This window comes from Carcharodon carcharias, chromosome 39 (assembly GCF_017639515.1).
Source record: "Carcharodon carcharias isolate sCarCar2 chromosome 39, sCarCar2.pri, whole genome shotgun sequence".
In the NCBI taxonomy this organism is placed as follows: domain Eukaryota; kingdom Metazoa; phylum Chordata; class Chondrichthyes; order Lamniformes; family Lamnidae; genus Carcharodon; species Carcharodon carcharias.
The window spans coordinates 238,080-255,000 of record NC_054505.1 but is presented as its reverse complement, the minus strand read 5'-3'; the positions used below and the strand labels follow the sequence as shown (position 1 = coordinate 255,000).

General features: G+C 57.8%; 2 protein-coding genes across 8 annotated transcripts in view; one reads left to right on the top strand and one right to left on the bottom strand.

The window, feature by feature from the left end:
- The window catches only part of rpp21 (ribonuclease P 21 subunit), a 31,224-nt gene extending 23,338 nt beyond the window's left edge, over positions 1–7,886 (bottom strand). Inside the window, exons 1-3 of one of the 3 annotated variants that reach the window (XM_041180096.1) lie at positions 7,777–7,886; positions 5,102–5,186; positions 3,836–3,936 (exon numbers count right to left, since the gene is read on the bottom strand). In XM_041180096.1, the coding sequence (XP_041036030.1) occupies positions 3,836–3,936; positions 5,102–5,155 (155 nt within the window). In that variant the 5' untranslated portion in view covers positions 5,156–5,186; positions 7,777–7,886. Of the gene's footprint in view, positions 1–3,835; positions 3,937–5,101; positions 5,187–6,943; positions 7,071–7,752 lie in introns of those variants that run through there. The other 2 variants (XM_041180098.1, XM_041180097.1) reach the window with 2 other exon arrangements.
- The window catches only part of ercc1 (excision repair cross-complementation group 1), a 164,522-nt gene continuing 154,781 nt past the window's right edge, over positions 7,181–16,921 (top strand). For 2 of the 5 annotated variants that reach the window (XM_041180094.1, XM_041180095.1), the window contains exons 1-4: positions 10,033–10,112; positions 10,236–10,478; positions 10,624–10,727; positions 12,749–12,848. In XM_041180094.1, coding sequence (XP_041036028.1) covers positions 10,035–10,112; positions 10,236–10,478; positions 10,624–10,727; positions 12,749–12,848 — 525 coding nt within the window. In that variant the 5' untranslated portion in view covers positions 10,033–10,034. Of the gene's footprint in view, positions 7,228–7,738; positions 7,988–8,060; positions 8,103–10,032; positions 10,113–10,235; positions 10,479–10,623; positions 10,728–12,748; positions 12,849–16,921 lie in introns of those variants that run through there. The other 3 variants (XM_041180093.1, XM_041180090.1, XM_041180091.1) reach the window with 3 other exon arrangements.

Sequence of the window (16,921 nt, the reverse complement as noted above, 5' to 3'; positions counted from 1 at the left end):
TCTCCCGCTCTCTTTCGCGCACACTCTCCCTCTCTCACACGCGCACTCTCTCCCTCTCTCTCACGCGCACACTCTCCCTCTCTCACGCACACTCTCTCCCTCTCTCACACACACTCTCTCCCTCTCTCACACACACTCTCTCCCTCTCTCACACACACTCTCTCCCTCTCTCGCACACACTCTCTCCCTCTCTCGCACACACTCTCTCCCTCTCTCGCACACACTCTCTCCCTCTCTCGCACACACTCTCTCCCTCTCTCGCACACACTCTCTCCCTCTATCGCACACACTCTCTCCCTCTCTCACACACACTCTCTCCCTCTCTCACACACACTCCCTCTCTCACACGCACTCTCTCCCTCTCTCACGCGCACTCTCTCCCTCTCTCACGCGCACTCTCTCCCTCTCTCACGCGCACTCTCTCCCTCTCTCACACGCGCTCTCTCCCTCTCTCACGCGCGCTCTCTCCCTCTCACACGCGCGCTCTCTCCCTCTCACACGCGCGCACTCTCTCTCACACGCACACTCTCTCTCTCACACGCACACTCTCTCTCCCTCTCTCACGCGCACACTCCCCCTCTCACGCGCACACTCCCCCTCTCACGCGCACACTCCCCCTCTCACGCGCACACTCCCCCTCTCACGCGCACACTCCCCCTCTCACGCGCACACTCCCCCTCTCACGCGCACACTCCCCCTCTCACGCGCACACTCCCCCTCTCACGCGCACACTCCCCCTCTCACGCGCACACTCCCCCTCTCACGCGCACACTACCCCTCTCACGCGCACACTCCCCCTCTCACGCGCACACTCCCCCTCTCACGCGCACACTCCCCCTCTCACGCGCACACTCCCCCTCTCACGCGCACACTCCCCCTCTCACGCGCACACTCCCCCTCTCACGCGCACACTCCCCCTCTCACGCGCACACTCCCCCTCTCACGCGCACACTCCCCCTCTCACGCGCACACTCCCCCCTCACGCGCACACTCCCCCCTCACGCGCACACTCCCCCCTCACGCGCACACTCCCCCCTCACGCGCACACTCCCCCTCTCACGCGCACACTCCCCCTCTCACGCGCACACTCCCCCTCTCACGCGCACACTCCCCCTCTCACGCGCACACTCCCCCTCTCACGCGCACTCCCCCTCTCACGCGCACTCCCCCTCTCACGCGCACTCCCCCTCTCACGTGCACTCCCCCTCTCACGCGCACACTCCCCCTCTCACGCGCACACTCCCTCTCTCATGCGCACACTCTCTCTCTCACGCACACTCTCTCGCGCACTCTCTCTCGCGCACTCTCTCTCGCGCACTCTCTCTCTTGCGCGCACTCTCTCGCGCTCTCTCTCTTGCGCACTCTCTCTCTCTCGTGCACTCTCTCTCGCGCACTCTCTCTCTCTCACTCTCTCTCTCGCGCACTCTCTCCTGCTCTCTCTTGCGCACACTCTCCCTCTCTCACACGCGCACACTCTCCCTCTCTCACACGCGCACTCTCTCCCTATCTCTCACGTGCACACTCTCCCTCTCTCATGCACACTCTCTCTCTCACACAAACTCTCTCCCTCTCTCACACACACTCTCTCCCTCTCTCTCACACACACTCTCTCCCTCTCTCACACACACTCTCTCCCTCTCTCACACACACTCTCTCACTCTCTCACACACACTCTCTCCCTCTATCGCACACACTCTCCCTCGCTCACACACACTCTCTCCCTCGCTCACACACACTCCCTCTCTCACACACACTCCCTCTCTCACACACACTCTCTCCCTCTCTCACACACACTCTCTCCCTCTCTCACACACACTCTCTCCCTCTCTCACACACACTCTCTCCCTCTCTCTCACACACTCTCTCCCTCTCTCTCACACACACTCTCTCCCTCTCTCTCACACACACTCTCTCCCTCTCTCACACACACTCTCTCCCTCTCTCACACACACTCTCCCTCTCTCACACACACTCTCTCCCTCTCTCACACACACTCTCTCCCTCTCTCACACACACACTCTCCCTCTCTCACACACACACTCTCCCTCTCTCACACACACACTCTCCCTCTCTCACACACACACTCTCCCTCTCTCACACACACTCTCTCCCTCTCTCACACACTCTCTCTCCCTCTCTCACACACTCTCTCCCTCTCTCTCACACACACACTCTCCCTCTCTCACACAAACTCTCTCCCTCTCTCACACACTCTCTCCCTCTCTCTCACACACACACTCTCCCTCTCTCACACACACTCTCTCCCTCTCTCACACACACTCTCTCCCTCTCTCACACACTCTCACACTCTCTCACACACACTCTCTCTCTCACACACACTTTCTCTCTCTCTCACACACTCTCCCTCTCTCACACACACTCTCACGCTCTCTCACACACACTCTCACACTCTCTCACACACACTCTCACACTCTCTCACACACACTCTCACACTCTCACACACACTCTCACACTCTCACACACACTCTCACACACACTCTCACACTCTCTCACACACTCTCTCACACACTCTCTCACACACTCTCTCTCTCACACACTCTCGCCCTCTCTCACACACACTCTCACACACATACTCTCTCTCACACACACATGCTGTCTCTCACACACACTCTCTCCCTCTCTCTCACACACACATTCTCCCTCTCTCACGCACACTCGCTCCCTCTCTCGCGCACACTCTCTCCCTCTCTCGCGCACACTCCCTCTCTCGCGCACACTCTCTCCCTCTCTCGCGCACACTCTCTCCCTCTCTCGCGCACACTCTCTCCCTCTCTCGCGCACACTCTCTCCCTCTCTCGCGCACACTCTCTCCCTCTCTCGCGCACACTCTCTCCCTCTCTCGCGCACACTCTCACACTCTCTCACACACTCTCTCTCTCTCACACACACTCTCTCTCTCACACACACTCTCTCCCTCTCTCACGCACTCACTCTCCCTCTCTCACGCACACACTCTCCCTCTCTCACGCACACACTCTCCCTCTCTCACGCACACACTCTCCCTCTCTCACGCACACACTCTCCCTCTCTCACGCACACACTCTCCCTCTCTCACACACACACTCTCCCTCTCTCACACACACACTCTCCCTCTCTCATGCACACTCTCTCCCTCTCTCGCGCACACACTCTCCCGCTCTCGCGCACACACTCTCCCTCGCTCGCGCACACACTCTCCCTCGCTCGCGCACACACTCTCCCTCGCTCGCGCACACACTCTCCCTCTCTCTCACACACACACTCTCTCCCTCTCTCTCACACACACACTCTCTCCCTCTCTCTCACACACACACTCTCTCCCTCTCTCTCACACACTCTCTCCCTCGCTCGCGCGCACTCTCTCCTTCGCTCGCTCTCCCTCCCTCCTCGCTCTCCCCCCTTCCCTCTCTCCCTCCTCTCTTGCTCTCCCCTTCCCTCTCCCCCCTCGCTCTCTCTGCCTCCCCCTCGCTCTCTCCCTCCCCCTCGCTCTCTCTCCGTCCCCCTCGCTCCCTCTCGCTCCCCCTGCTCTCTCTCCCTCCCCCTCGTTCTCTCTCCCTCCCCCTGCTCTCTCTCCCTCCCCCTCGCTCTCGCTCCCTCCCCCTCCACCTCGATCTTTCTCCCTCCCCCTCGCTCTCTCTCCCTCCCCCCTCGCTCTCTCTCCCTCCCCCCTCGCTCTCTCTCTCCCTCCCCCCTCGGTCTCTCTCTCCCTCCCCCCCTCACTATCTCCCACCCCCACTCTCTCCCTCCCCCTCCCCCTCGCTCTCTCTGCCCTCCCCCTCGCTCTCTCTTCCTTCCCCCTTGCACTCTCTGCTGTCGATTCCTCTGTGATACTCACTGCCGAAGGACGAGTCTTTTGCTGATTGATCGCTGGGTGTAACAGTAAAATCTTGCAAGCTCCTGGTTCTCAGGGTTCTGACCGAGCACACAGTGAGCAGCCTGTTAGGGGGATAGAGAGAGAAAGAGCGTGTGAGAGAAAGGCAGAGAGAGAGAAACCGGAACTGTGCACGGTGCTCCGAGTGTTGTCTAACTGAGGGGGATACGGAGACCGGAACTGTGCACGGTGCTCCCAGTGTGCTCTAACCGAGGGATACGGAGACCGGAACTGTGCACGGTGCTCCGAGTGTGGTCTAACTGAGGGGGATACGGAGACCGGAACTGTGCACGGTGCTCCCAGTGTGGTCTAACCGAGGGATACGGAGACCGGAACTGTGCACGGTGCTCCCAGTGTGGTCTAACCGAGGGATACAGAGACCGGAACTGTGCACGGTGCTCCCAGTGTGGTCTAACCGAGGGGGATACGGAGACCGGAACTGTGCACGGTGCTCCGAGTGAGGTCTGACCGAGGGATATGGAGACCGGAACTGTGCACGGTGCTCCGAGTGTGGTCTAACCGAGGGATACGGAGACCGGAACTGTGCACGGTGCTCCGAGTGTGGTCTAACCAAGGGGATAGGGAGACCGGAACTATGCATGGTGCTCCGAGTGTGGTCTAACCGAGGGGGATATGGAGACCGGAACTGTGCACGGTGCTCCCAGTGTGGTCTAACCGAGGGATACGGAGACCGGAACTGTGCACGGTGCTCCCAGTGTGGTCTAACCGAGGGATACGGATACCGGAACTGTGCACGGTGCTCCCAGTGTGGTCTAACCGAGGGATACGGAGACCGGAACTGTGCACGGTGCTCCCGGTGTGGTCTAACCAAGGGATACAGAGACCGGAACTGTGCACGGTGCTCCAAGTGTGGTCTAACCGAGGGGGATACGGAGACCGGAACTGTGCACGGTGCTCCAAGTGTGGTCTAACCGAGGGGATACGGAGACCGGAACTGTGCACGGTGCTCCCAGTGTGGTCTAACCGAGGGGATACGGAGACCGGAACTGTGCACGTTGCTCCGAGTGTGGTCTAACCGAGGGATACGGAGACCGGAACAGTGCACGGTGCCCCGAGTGTGATCTAACCGAGGGATACGGAGACCGGAACTGTGCACGGTGCTCCGAGTGTGGTCTAACCGAGGGATACGGAGACCGGAACCGTGCACGGTGCTCCGAGTGTGGTCTAACCGAGAGGATACAGAGACCAGAATGAATGATTGACCATCACCTGATAAAGGAAGTTCAGTCTCTGAAATGCCTCTTTGTCCTTAACCGCAGCCATCGCTTCTCAAACATCGAGTGAGAGGGGGAATCTGAAAATAATTGGAGAGTTAGTAACGTGCCAATATTCTCCGGAGTTTAGGAGAGCGAGAGGAGGTCTCATTGGATCAAATTCGGAGACGGGGGGAGGTTGTTGGTCAGGCTCAATCCTGAGAGGCGTTGCTTCTTTGGCCCCCTGCCCCCAGTAGGACGGTCTAGAATGAGGGGGAGGAGGGGGGTCACAGTCCCGGGGATAAGGGAAAGGCCATTTCGGACTGAGACGAGGAGAGATATCTCCCCTCGGAGGGAGGTGAATCTCTGGGACTCTCCATCCACCGCACCCCCCCCCCCCCCCGCCACCCACCCCCCACCCACAGAAATCTGCGACCCTCAGCCGGCAAGTCTACTGGAGATGGGGGAAGAGATGGAGAGAGACCCTCAGACGCAGAGGGAGCTGAGGGGAGCGGGAGGGAGAGTGGGGTCGAGTTAGAAGATCAGGTGTGATGGTGTTGAAATGGGGGGGTAGCAGGCTCAAGAGGGGCTGAATGACTTCCTGTTGTCTGTTTGATTTTGTGGGGCCCAGGGAGGGAATTATAAAGTGAGGGGAGCGGGATCTCGGGGTAGGTCCTAAAGTGGGCAGAGAGGGAGGTGCAAGGCGTAACCTGGGTGCAAAGAGAGTCCGAAGGACAAATCTGGGTTTAAAGATGGTCCCCGAGCCAGAAGTGAGTGTAAAAATGGTCCAGACCAAAAGCAGATGTAAGAGTGCTGGGGCTAAAAACTGGAACTAAAAACCAAAATTGTGTCAAGAGGGCTCAGAGACCAGACTTGGGTGTAAAGAGGGACCTGAGACCAGAATTGGGTGTAAAGAGGGTCCTGAGACCAGAATTGGGTGTAAAGGGGGACCTGAGACCAGAATTGGGTGTAAAGAGGGTCCTCAGACCAGAAGTGGGTGTAAAGAGGGTCCTTAGACCAGAATGGGTTGTAAAGAGGGTCCTCAGACCAGAATTGGGTGCAAAGGGGGTCCTCAGACCAGAAGTGGGTGTAAAGAGGGTCCTCAGACCAGAATGGGTTGTAAAGAGGGTCCCGAGACCAGAATTGGGCGTAAAGAGGGTCCCGAGACCAGAAGTGGGTGTAAAGAGGGTCCTCAGACCAGAAAGGGTTGTAAAGAGGGTCCTCAGACCAGAATTGGGTGCAAAGGGGGTCCTGAGACCAGAATTGGGTGTAAAGGGGGTCCTGAGACCAGAATTGGGTGTGAAGGGGGTCCTGAGACCAGAATTGGGTGTAAAGAGGGCCCTGAGACCAGAATTGGTTGTAAAGAGGGTCCTGAGACCAGAACTGGGTGTAAAGAGGGCCCTGAGACCAGAATTGGGCGTAAAGAGGGTCCTGAGACCAGAATTGGGTGTAAAGAGGGTCCCGAGACCAGAATTGGGTGTAAAGAGGGTCCCGAGACCAGAATTGGGTGTAAAGAGGGTCCTGAGACCAGAATTGGGTGTAAAGAGGGTCCCGAGACCAGAATTGGGTGTAAAGAGGGTCCTGAGACCAGAATTGGGTGTAAAGAGGGTCCCGAGACCAGAATTGGGTGTAAAGAGGGTCCCGAGACCAGAATTGGGTGTAAAGAGGGTCCTGAGACCAGAATTGGGTGTAAAGAGGGTCCTGAGACCAGAATTGGGTGTAAAGAGGGTCCTGAGGCCAGAATTGGATGCAAAGAGGGTCCTGAGGCCAGAATTGGATGCAAAGAGGGTCCTGAGACCAGAATTGGGTGTAAATGGGGCTCAAGGTAAAAATTGGGGCAGAACCACCTCAATCCCACCTTTGTTAATCCTTCATGTTGGGGGAAGGCAATAGGCGGCGGACCAGTTTTCTTTGGTTTCCCCCCCCCCACCACAATGGGTCTAAAGATGGCGCCGCGGGGACAGATCTGGCGACGCACACTTCCGGTGTCCTTTCACCCGCCCCCCCCCCCCCCTACTTCAACCCTGTAGAGAAGGGGAAGGATTAAAGGGACGGATACTTCCGGCAGTCAAAGGTTCCCGTCCCCTCATCCCATTGTGGGCTCGGAGCGGTTTGGGTCGTGCGTACTTCCGGTGGACAAAGGTTCCTACCCGCGACCTCCCGGCTGCTCCCTCTTTCCCCTGTCCGCGCCTCCTATCCCCGCCCCCTGCTCCTACCCCCGCCCCCTTCCTCTTTCCCCGCCCTCTCTCCTGGCTCCGCCCCCTCTCCCCGTCCCGGTCCCCGCCCTCTCCTCCTATCCCCTCCCCTTTCCCGGCCCCGTCCACCTGTCCCCGCCCCCGTCCACCTGTCCCTGCCCCCTCCTGCTGTTCCACCCCACCCCATTCCTATCCCCGCCCCCTCCTGCTGTCCCCGCCCCCTCCGGCTGTCCCTGCCCCCTCCTGCTGTTCCACCCCACCCCATTCCTATCCCCGCCCCCTCCTGCTGTCCCCGCCCCCTCCGGCTGTCCCTGCCTCCTCTTGCTGTCACCGCCCCCTGGACCACCCCCCCCCCCCCCCCCCCCCCCCGCCCCGTTCCTATCCCCGCCCCCTGTCCCCGCCCCTTCCTGCTGTCCCCGCCCCCTCCGGCTGTCCCCGCCCCCTCCCCTCTTCGTCGCCTCGCCCCGCCCACCTTTTCCTCCGCTCCCTCAATCACCTCGTCTCGCGTCCTCCGGCCCTCAGGTCCTCCCAGACTCCCGCCGCCGCCGCCGCCGCCGCCGCCTCCCTTGCCACCCGGCCTCTCGCCGCCGCCTCCTTGTCCGGTCCGTCGCACCGGAAGTTCCCCCACCAACCGCTTATCGAGGGCGGGTGCGCGGCTACTTCCGGTCCCCGCCCGCCTCGGGGACAAACCCGGGCGGACGACAAAGGTTCCGGGCCCCACCATTGACATTGTTGTTGTTGTAGTTTTGCTGAAGGAGGAGGTGGAGGTGGAGGAGGTGGAGGAGGAGGAGGGGAAGCTGATCGGGCTGAAAAAAAGCTGAGGTGGGGGTCAGAGTGAGTTATTGGGGGGGTCTTAGTTGGGGTTGGGGGTGAAACAGGGTCATGGAGGGTCAAAGGTGGGTCATTGAGGGTAAGTTTGGGTCACGGAGGGTCAAAGGTGGGTCATTGAGGGTAAGTTTGGGTCACGGAGGGTCAAAGGTGCGTCATTGAGGGTAAGTTTGGGTCACGGAGGGTCAAAAGTGGGTCATTGAGGGTAAGTTTGGGTCATGGAGGGTCAAAAGTGGGTCATTGAGGGTAAGTTTGGGTCATGGAGGGTCAAAGGTGGGTCATTGAGGGTAAGTTTGGGTCATGGAGGGTCAAAGGTGGGTCATTGAGGGTAAGTTTGGGTCATGGACGGTCAAAGGTGGGTCATTGAGGGTAAGATTGGGTCACGGAGGGTCAAAGGTGGGTCATTGAGGGTAAATTTGGGTCATGGAGGGTCAAAGGTGGGTCATTGAGGGTAAGTTTGGGTCATGGAGGGTCAAAGGTGGGTCATTGAGGGTAAGTTTGGGTCATGGAGGGTCAAAGGTGGGTCATTGAGGGTAAGTTTGGGTCATGGAGGGTCAAATGTGGGTCATTGAGGGTAAGTTTGGGTCATGGAGGGTCAAAGATGGATCATTGAGGGTAAGTTTGGGTCATTGAGGGTCAAAGTTTGAAAGTAAGATTGGGTCATGGAGGGTCAAAGGTGGGTCATTGAGGGTAAGTTTGCATCATGGAGGGTCAAAGGTGGGTCATTGAGGGTAAGTTTGGGTCATGGAGGGTCAAAGGTGGGTCATTGAGGGTAAGTTTGGGTCATGGACGGTCAAAGGTGGGTCATTGAGGGTAAGATTGGGTCACGGAGGGTCAAAGGTGGGTCATTGAGGGTAAGATTGCGTCATGGAGGGTCAAAGGTGGGTCATTGAGTGTAAGATTGGGTCACGGGAGGTCAAATGTGAGTTGTTGGGGCTTAGATGGGTCATGGAGTCAATTGTGGGAGTTTGAAGGTTTGATTTGGTTATGGAGGGTCAAATGTGGGTCTTTGAGGGTCCGATGTGGTCATGGAGAGTCAAATTTGGTCATGAGGGTCAAGTGTGGGTCAGATTTGGTCATGGAGGGTCACATGTGGGTCAGACTTTGTCACAGGGTCAATTGTGGGCTACTGAGGGATTTTAAATAGTTTTGGGGGCAAGCACATTTGACCATTGAGGGTCAAACTCTGTGTTTGAAGTTCAGAGTGGGTTATTGCAAGGTCAAAAGGGAGATTTAAAGTGGGGATGAGGCTCAAATTTGGTTCTTGAGGGGCCAAATGTGGTCATCAAGGGATAAATGTGGGTTGTTGCGGGTCAGATTTGGTCAAGGTGGGTCAAAGTGGACGATTGAGAGGGTTTTGGGGGGGGTCAGGTTTGGTCATTGGGGATCAAAGTGGATGATTGAGGGAGCTGAAATAGATTTGGGGGGGTTATATTTAGCCACTGAGGGTCAACTGTGCAATATTGAGGGTCAAGGTGGGTAACTGAGGGGTCAATATGGGTCATTGAGGGGTCAATATAGGTTAGAGGGATCAAAATGGGTCATCGAGGGGTCAAAGTGGGTGATCAAGGGGTCAATGTCGGTCATCGAGGGGTCAAAGTGGGTCATTGAGGGGTCAAGTTGATTTTGGGGGAGGGGATGTTAAAAATGATTTGTTGAAGTATGTTAAGAATGGGGTCAATGTGGCTGGGAGGTCAACATGGGTTATGGAGGGGTCAAAGTATGTCGCCAAAGGGGTCAAGGCGGGCTGCTGGGAGGTCAGAGTGCATTATGAAGGGGTCAAAGCAACAAATTGGTGGTCGGGGGGGGAGGGGAGGGTATTTTATTTCCTCTTCGACCACCCCGCGTGCAAACAGCGGAGAGTCTAACCGGTGGGGAGGTGGATTGAAATGTCCCTCACTCTTGTCTCTCCCGCCGACTGTAGGAATGAATGAGTCCGGGGGGACGCCCAAGAGGTTCCTCATTCCGGACCCGGAGCAGGTCTACAGGAGCGACCCTGACCCGGTGAGCCATGGGCTGCTTCTCGCGGGGTGGGGCGACGCCTCCTGCAGTCAACCAGCCCTCCGCTCCGTCACTAACGAGGCCTCTTGTTTCTCTTCTTTCCCCCCACCCCTCCAACTCCGACAGGTCAGGCCGCTCTTCCGGCCGGGGGTGTCGTTGGCCAGGGGAGGTGGGCAGAGCGAGGCGCCGGCGGCTCCCAGGGCCTGCCCCTCCCCCCCGCCGGCCGGGAGGAGGGGGGAGACGGGGGTGAGTGGCGGCCCGGGGTCAGCCGATCGGGGCTCGGGGGGAGACGGAGCGGACGCCGGTCCCACCACGGCGGCGAAGCGACTGGCGGCCAAGCAGAACACCATCGTGGTCAGCCCGAGGCAGGTGAGAGCGAGAGCCGGCGGGCGGGGCGGGGAGTGTTGGGAATAAATGGGGCCTCCTCCTGTTCCTGTGTAACAGGCTCGAGAAGGGGCTGAATGGGCCTCCTCCTGTTCCTGTCTCTAACTCTCTGTCTTTCTCTCCCCTGTAGAGAGGGAATCCAATCCTGAAGTTCATCCGGAATGTTCCCTGGGAGTTTGGCGATGTTGTGCCGGATTACATACTGGGCCAGACCGCCTGTGCTCTCTATCTGAGGTGAGGGGTGGGTGTCCCACCGGAATGGAGGGGCCTGAGAGGGGTGGAGGGAGAGCTGTTCCCCAAACTCCCGGTCTCCCCACAAACTGATCGCAGAGCCCCGAGCACAGAGCACCAGCCCAAGAGACCTCCACACATCACTCCCACTGCCCCAGAACACTCCTCTCTCTCTCTCTCTCTCTCTGTCTCTCTCTCTCTCTCTCACTGCAGCTCTGACTCCCTCTGCCTCTCTCTCTTGCTCTCGCTCTTTGTCTATCTTTGTGTCTCGTTCTCCTTCTCTGTCTCTCTCTCTCTCTCTGTCTCCTTCTCTCTGTCTCTCTCTCTGTCTCTCTCTTTCTCTCTCTGTCTCTCTCTCTCTGTCTCTCTCTCTGTCTCTCTCTTTCTCTCTCTCTCTGTCTCTCTCTCTGTCTCCCCTCTCTCTCTCTGTCTCTCTCTCTCTCTTTCTCTCTGTCTCTCTCTCTGTCTCTCTCTCTGTCTCTCTCTTTCTCTCTCTGTCTCCTTCTCTCTCTCTCCTTCTCTCTGTCCCTCTCTCTCTGTCTCCCTCTCTCTCTCTGTCTCTCTGTCTCTCTCTGTCTCTCTCATTCTCTCTCTCTCTGTCTCTCTCTCTGTCTCCTCTCTCTCTCCTCTCTCTCTCCTTCTCTCTCTCTCTGTCTCCTTCTCTCTGTCTCCATCTCTCTCTCTCCTCTCTCTCTCCGTCTCTCTCTCTCTGTCTCCTCTCTCTCTCCTTCTCTCTCTCCTTCTCTCTCTCCTTCTCTCTCTCTGTCTCTCTCTCTGTCTCTCTCTCTGTCTCTCTCTCTCCTCTCTCTCTCCTCTCTCTCTCCTCTCTCTCTCCTTCTCTCTCTCTCTGTCTCCTTCTCTCCGTCTCCTTCTTTCTGTCTCCATCTCTCTCTCTCCTCTCTCTCTCCTTCTCTCTCTCTCCGTCTCTCTCTCTCTCTGTCTCCTCTCTCTCTCCTTCTCTCTCTCCTCTCTCTCTCCTCTCTCTCTCCTTCTCTCTCTCTCTCTCTCTGTCTCTCTCTTTCTCTCTCTCTCTGTCACCTTCTTTCTGTCTCTGTGTCCTTTTCTCTGTCTCCTTCTCTCCGTTAAGGGGGAGATCGAATCGAGGCGCTTGGAATCGGGAAGGATCTGCGATGGGTGGGTCAATGAGGAGAAGCTGTCTCCGGTGTCTGGAGGGTTGGGAACCAGAGGGACACACAGATTGAGGGTGACCAGGAAAAGGTGGGGGTGGGGGTGGGGGTGAGGTTGGGGATGAAGGTGAGGGTGGGGGTGGGGGTGAGGTTGGAGGTGGGGGTGGGGGTGAGGGTGGGGGTGGGGGTGAGATTGGAGGTGGGGGTGGGGGTGAGGGTTGAGGGTGAGGGTGGGGGTGGGGGTGAGGGTTGAGGGTGGACGTGGGGATGAGGTTGGGGTGGGGGTGAGGGTGGGGGAGGGGGAGGGGGTGGGGGTGAGGGTGGGGGAGGGGGAGGGGGTGGGGTTGAGGGTGGAGGTGGGGGTGAGGGTTGGGGGTGAGTGTGGGGGTGAGGGTGGGAGTGAGGGTTGGGGGTGGGGGTGAGGGTGGGGGTGGGGGTGAGGGTGGAGGTGAGGTTGAGGGTGGGGGTGGGGGTGAGGGTGGGGGTGAGGGTGGGCGTGGGGATGAGGGTGGGGGTGGGGGTGAGGGTTGAGGGTGGGCGTGGGGATGAGGTTGGGGGTGGGGGTGAGGGTTGGGGTGGGGGTGAGGGTGGGGGTGGGGGTGAGGGTGGAGGTGAGGGTGGGGGTGAGGGTTGGGGGGGGTGGGGGTGAGGGGGAGAGAGAGGGAGGAATGTTTAGTTTTAAACACGGGGAGTGGGCGTGATCTGGAAGGCGCTGCCTGAAAGGGCGGCGGAAGCAGATTCAATCGGCATTTTCAAAAAGGGGAAACCGGATAACTACTGGACGGGGAATCGTTTACAGGGAGGGAGGGGGATGAATTGGATCGCTCGTTTACAGGGCTGGCACGGGAAAGAGGGGCTGAATGGCCTCCCTCACGCAGTCTCTCTCTGTCCTTGCAGTCTCCGCTATCACTGCCTGAATCGCGATTACATTCACAAGCGGCTGAGGGAGCTGGGACAAGCCTTCGCATTGCGAGTCTTACTGGTCCATGTGGATGTGGTAAGTAGCTGAGGGCTGTGTGGGCTTAGGCAAGCCGGAGGTTGGAGCAGACACCAGCTAAAAGCACTGGGAGCCCGGACTGTCTGAGCACTGTTGTCTGGGACAGAATGGCTGGCTTCTTACCTCCTGAGGGAGATAGAGGAACACAGAATGTAGGAGTTCATGGTTCGTGCTCATGCATGTGTGTGCGAGTGCACATGTGTGAGCGCGTGTGTGTGAGTGCACGTGTGTGAGTGTGTGTCTGTGAGTGTGTGTCTGTGAGTGCCTGTGTGTGAGTGCGTGTGTGTGAGTGCGTGTGTGCGAGTGCACATGTGTGAGCACATGTGTGTGAGTGCATGTGTGTCAGTGCGTGTGTGTGAGTGCGTGTGTGTGAGTGCGTGCGTGTGAGTGCGTGCGTGTCAGTGCGTGTGTGTCAGTGCGTGTGTGTGAGTGCGTGTGTGTGTGCGTGTGTGTGTGCGCGTGTGTGTGCGAGTGCGTGTGTGAGTGCATGTGTGTGAGTGCGTGTGTGAGTGCGTGTGTGAGTGCGTGTGTGAGTGCGTGTGTGTGAGTGCGTGTGTGTGAGTGCGTGTGTGTGAGTGCGTGTGTGTGAGTGCGTGTGTGTGAGTGCACGTGTGTGAGTGCACGTGTGTGAGTGCACGTGTGTGAGTGCGTGTCTGTGATTGCATGTGTGTCAGTGCGTGTGTGTGAGTGCACGCGTGTGAGTGCACGTGTGTGAGTGCGTGTCTGTGATTGCATGTGTGTCAGTGCGTGTGTGTGAGTGCACGTGTGTGAGTGCACGTGTGTGAGTGCACGTGTGTCAGTGCGTGTGCGTGAGTGTGCGTGAGTGCGTGTGCGTGTGTGCGTGTGTGTGTGTGTGCGTGTGTGTGAGTGCGTGTGTGTGAGTGCGTGTGTGAGTGCGTGCGTGTGAGTGCATGTAAGTGCACGTGTGTGAGTGCGTGTTTTTGAGTGCACGTGTGTGAGTGCGTGTCTGTGAGTACATGTGTGTGAGTGCGTGCGTGTGAGTGCGTGTGTGTGAGTGCGTGCGTGTGAGTGCAGGCGTGTGAGTGCGTGTGTGTGAGTGCATGTGTGTGTGTGCACGTGTGTGAGTGCCTGTCTGTGAGTGCATGTGTGTCAGTGCATGTGTGTCAGTGCGTGTGTGTGTGTGCGTGTGTGTGCGTGTGTGTGTGTGTGTGTGAGTGCGTGTGTGAGTGCGTGTGTGAGTGCGTGTGTGAGTGCGTGTGTGAGTGCGTGTGTGAGTGTGTGCGTGTGAGTGTGTGCGTGTGAGTGCACGTGTGTAAGTGCACGTGTGTGAGTGCGTGTTTTTGAGTGCACGTGTGTGAGTGCGTGTGTGTGAGTGCGTGTCTGTGAGTACGTGCGTGTGAGTGCGTGTGTGAGTGCGTGTGTGAGTGCGTGCGTGTGAGTGCGTGTGAGTGCGTGCGTGTGAGTGCGTGCGTGTGAGTGCGTGCGTGTGAGTGCGTGCGTGTGAGTGCACGTGTGTGAGTGCACGTGTATGAGTGCGTGTTTTTGAGTGCACGTGTGTGAGTGCGTGTCTGTGAGTACATGTGTGTGAGTGCGTGCATGTGGGTGCGTGTGTGTGGGTGCGTGCGTGTGAGTGCGTGCATGTGAGTGCGTGCGTGTGAGTGCGTGGGTGTGTGTGAGTGCGTGTGTGTGAGTGCGTGTGTGTGAGTGCGTGTGAGTGCGGGCGTGTGAGAGCGTGCATGCGTGTGAGAGCGAGCGTGTGAGAGCGTGCGTGTGAGTGCGTGTGTGCGAGTGCGTGCGTGTGTGTGAGCGCATGTGAGTGCGTGTGTGAGTGCGTGCGTGTGTGAGTGCGTGCGTGTGAGTGCGTGCGTGCGTGTGAGAGCGAGCGTGTGAGAGCGAGCGTGTGAGAGCGTGCGTGTGAGTGCGTGTGTGCGAGTGCGTGTGACTGCGTGCGTGTGTGTGAGCGCGTGTGAGTGCGTGCGTGTGAGTGCGTGCGTGTGAGTGCGTGCACGTGAGTGCGTGCACGTGAGTGCGTGTCTGCTAGTGCACGTGTGTGAGTGCCTATCTGTGAATGCACGTGTGTGAGTGCGTGTCTGCGAGTACACGTGTGTGAGTGCATGTCTGTGAGTGCACGTGTGAGTGCGTGTCTGAGTGCACATGTGTGAGTGCATCTCTGTGCGTGTGAGTGAGTGCACGTGTGTGAGTGCATGTCTGCGAGTGCACATGTGAGTGCATTGTCTGCGAGTGCACGTGTGAGTGCATGTCTGTGAGTACACGTGTGTGAGTGCGTGTCTGCGAGTGCATGTCTGTGAGTGCACGTGTGAGTGCATCTCTGTGCGTGTGAGTGAGTGCACGTGTGTCTGTGAGTCTGTGAGTGCACGTCTGTGAGTGCGTGCCTATGAGTGCATGTGTGTGAGTTCATGTCTGTGTGTGCATGTGTGTGAGTGCGTGTCTGCGACTGCGTGTCTGTGAGTGCACATGAGTGAGTGCGTCTCTGTTTGTGCATGTGTGTGAGTGCACGTGTGTGAGTGCGTGTCTGTGTGCATGTGTGTGAGTGTGTGTCTGCGAGTGCACGTGAGTGCGTTGTCTGCGAGTGCACGTGTGAGTGCGTGTCTGCAAGTGCACGTGTCTGTGTGTGCACGTGAGTGCACGTGTCAGTGCGTGTCTGCGAGTGCACGTGTGTGTGTGTGTGTCTGTGTGCGCACGTGTATTAGTGCATGTCTGTTTGTGCACGTGAGTGTCTGCACGTGTGTGTGTGTCTGTGTGCGCACGTCTGTTAGTGCGTGTCTGTGTGTGCACGTGAGTGAATGCACATGTGAGTGTGTGTCTGCGAGTGCACGTGTGTGACTGCAATTGCACGTGTGTGAGTGTGTGTCTGTGTGCGCACGTGTTTTAGTGCGTGTCTGTGTGTGCAAATGTGTGAGTGCATGTCTGTGAGTGCGTGTCTGAGTGCGTGTCTGTGAATGCGTGTCTGTGAGTGCACATGTGTGAGGGCATGTCTGTGTGTGCATGTGTGTGAGTGCACGTCTGTGTGTGCATGTGTGTCTGTGAGTGCGTGTCTGTGAGTGCGTGTCTATGAGTGCACGTGTGTGAGTGCATGACTGTGACTGCATGTCTGTGAGTGCACATGAGTGTGTGCGTGTCTGTGTGTGCATGTCTGTATGTGCGTGTTTGCGAGTGCACGTCTGTGAGTGCATGTCTGTGAGTGCAAGTGTGTGAGTGCGTCTCTGTTTGTGCATCTGGGTGAGTACATGTCTGCGAGTGCACGTGTCTGAGTGTGTGTCTGTGTGCGCACGTGCGTTAGTGCATGTCTGTGTGCACGTGAGTGAGTGCACATGCATTAGTGCATGTCTGTGTGTGCACGTGAGTGAGTGAACGTGTGTGAGTGCATGTCTGTGAGTGCACGGGTCTGAGTGTGTGTCTGTGTGTGCACGTGCGTTAGTGCGTGTCTGTATGTGCACGTGAGTGAGTGCACGTGTGTGAGTGCATGTCTGTGAGTGTACGTGAGTGTGTGCACATGCGTTAGTGCATGTCTGTGTGTGCACATGAGTGAGTGCACGTGTGTGAGTGCGTGTCTGTGAGTGCGTGTCTGTGAGTGCGTGTCTGTGAGTGCGTGTCTGTGAGTGCGTGACTGTGAGTGCACGTATGTGAGTGCGTGTCTGTGAGTGCGTGACTGTGAGTGCACGTATGTGAGTGCACTAGTGTGAGTGCGTCTCTATTTGTGCAAGTGTGTGAGTGTGTGTCTGTGTGCGCACGTGTGTTAGTGCGTGTCTGTGTGTGCACGTGTGTGTGTGTCTGTGTGCACACGTGTTTTAGTGCGTGTCTGTGTGTGCACGTGTGTGAGTGCACATGTGAGTGCGTGACTGAGTGCGTGTCTGTGAATGCATGTCTGTGAGTGCACATGTGTGTGTGCATCTCTGTTTGTGCATGTCAGTGCGTTGTCTGCGAGTGCACGTGTGTGAGTGTGTGTCTGTGTGCGCACGTGTGTTAGTGCATGTCTGTGTGTGCACGTGTGTCTGTGAGTGCACGTGTGTGAGTGCATGACTGTGACTGCGTGTCTGTGAGTGCACATGAGTGAGTGCGTGTCTGTGTGTGCGTGTCTGCGAGTGCGTGTT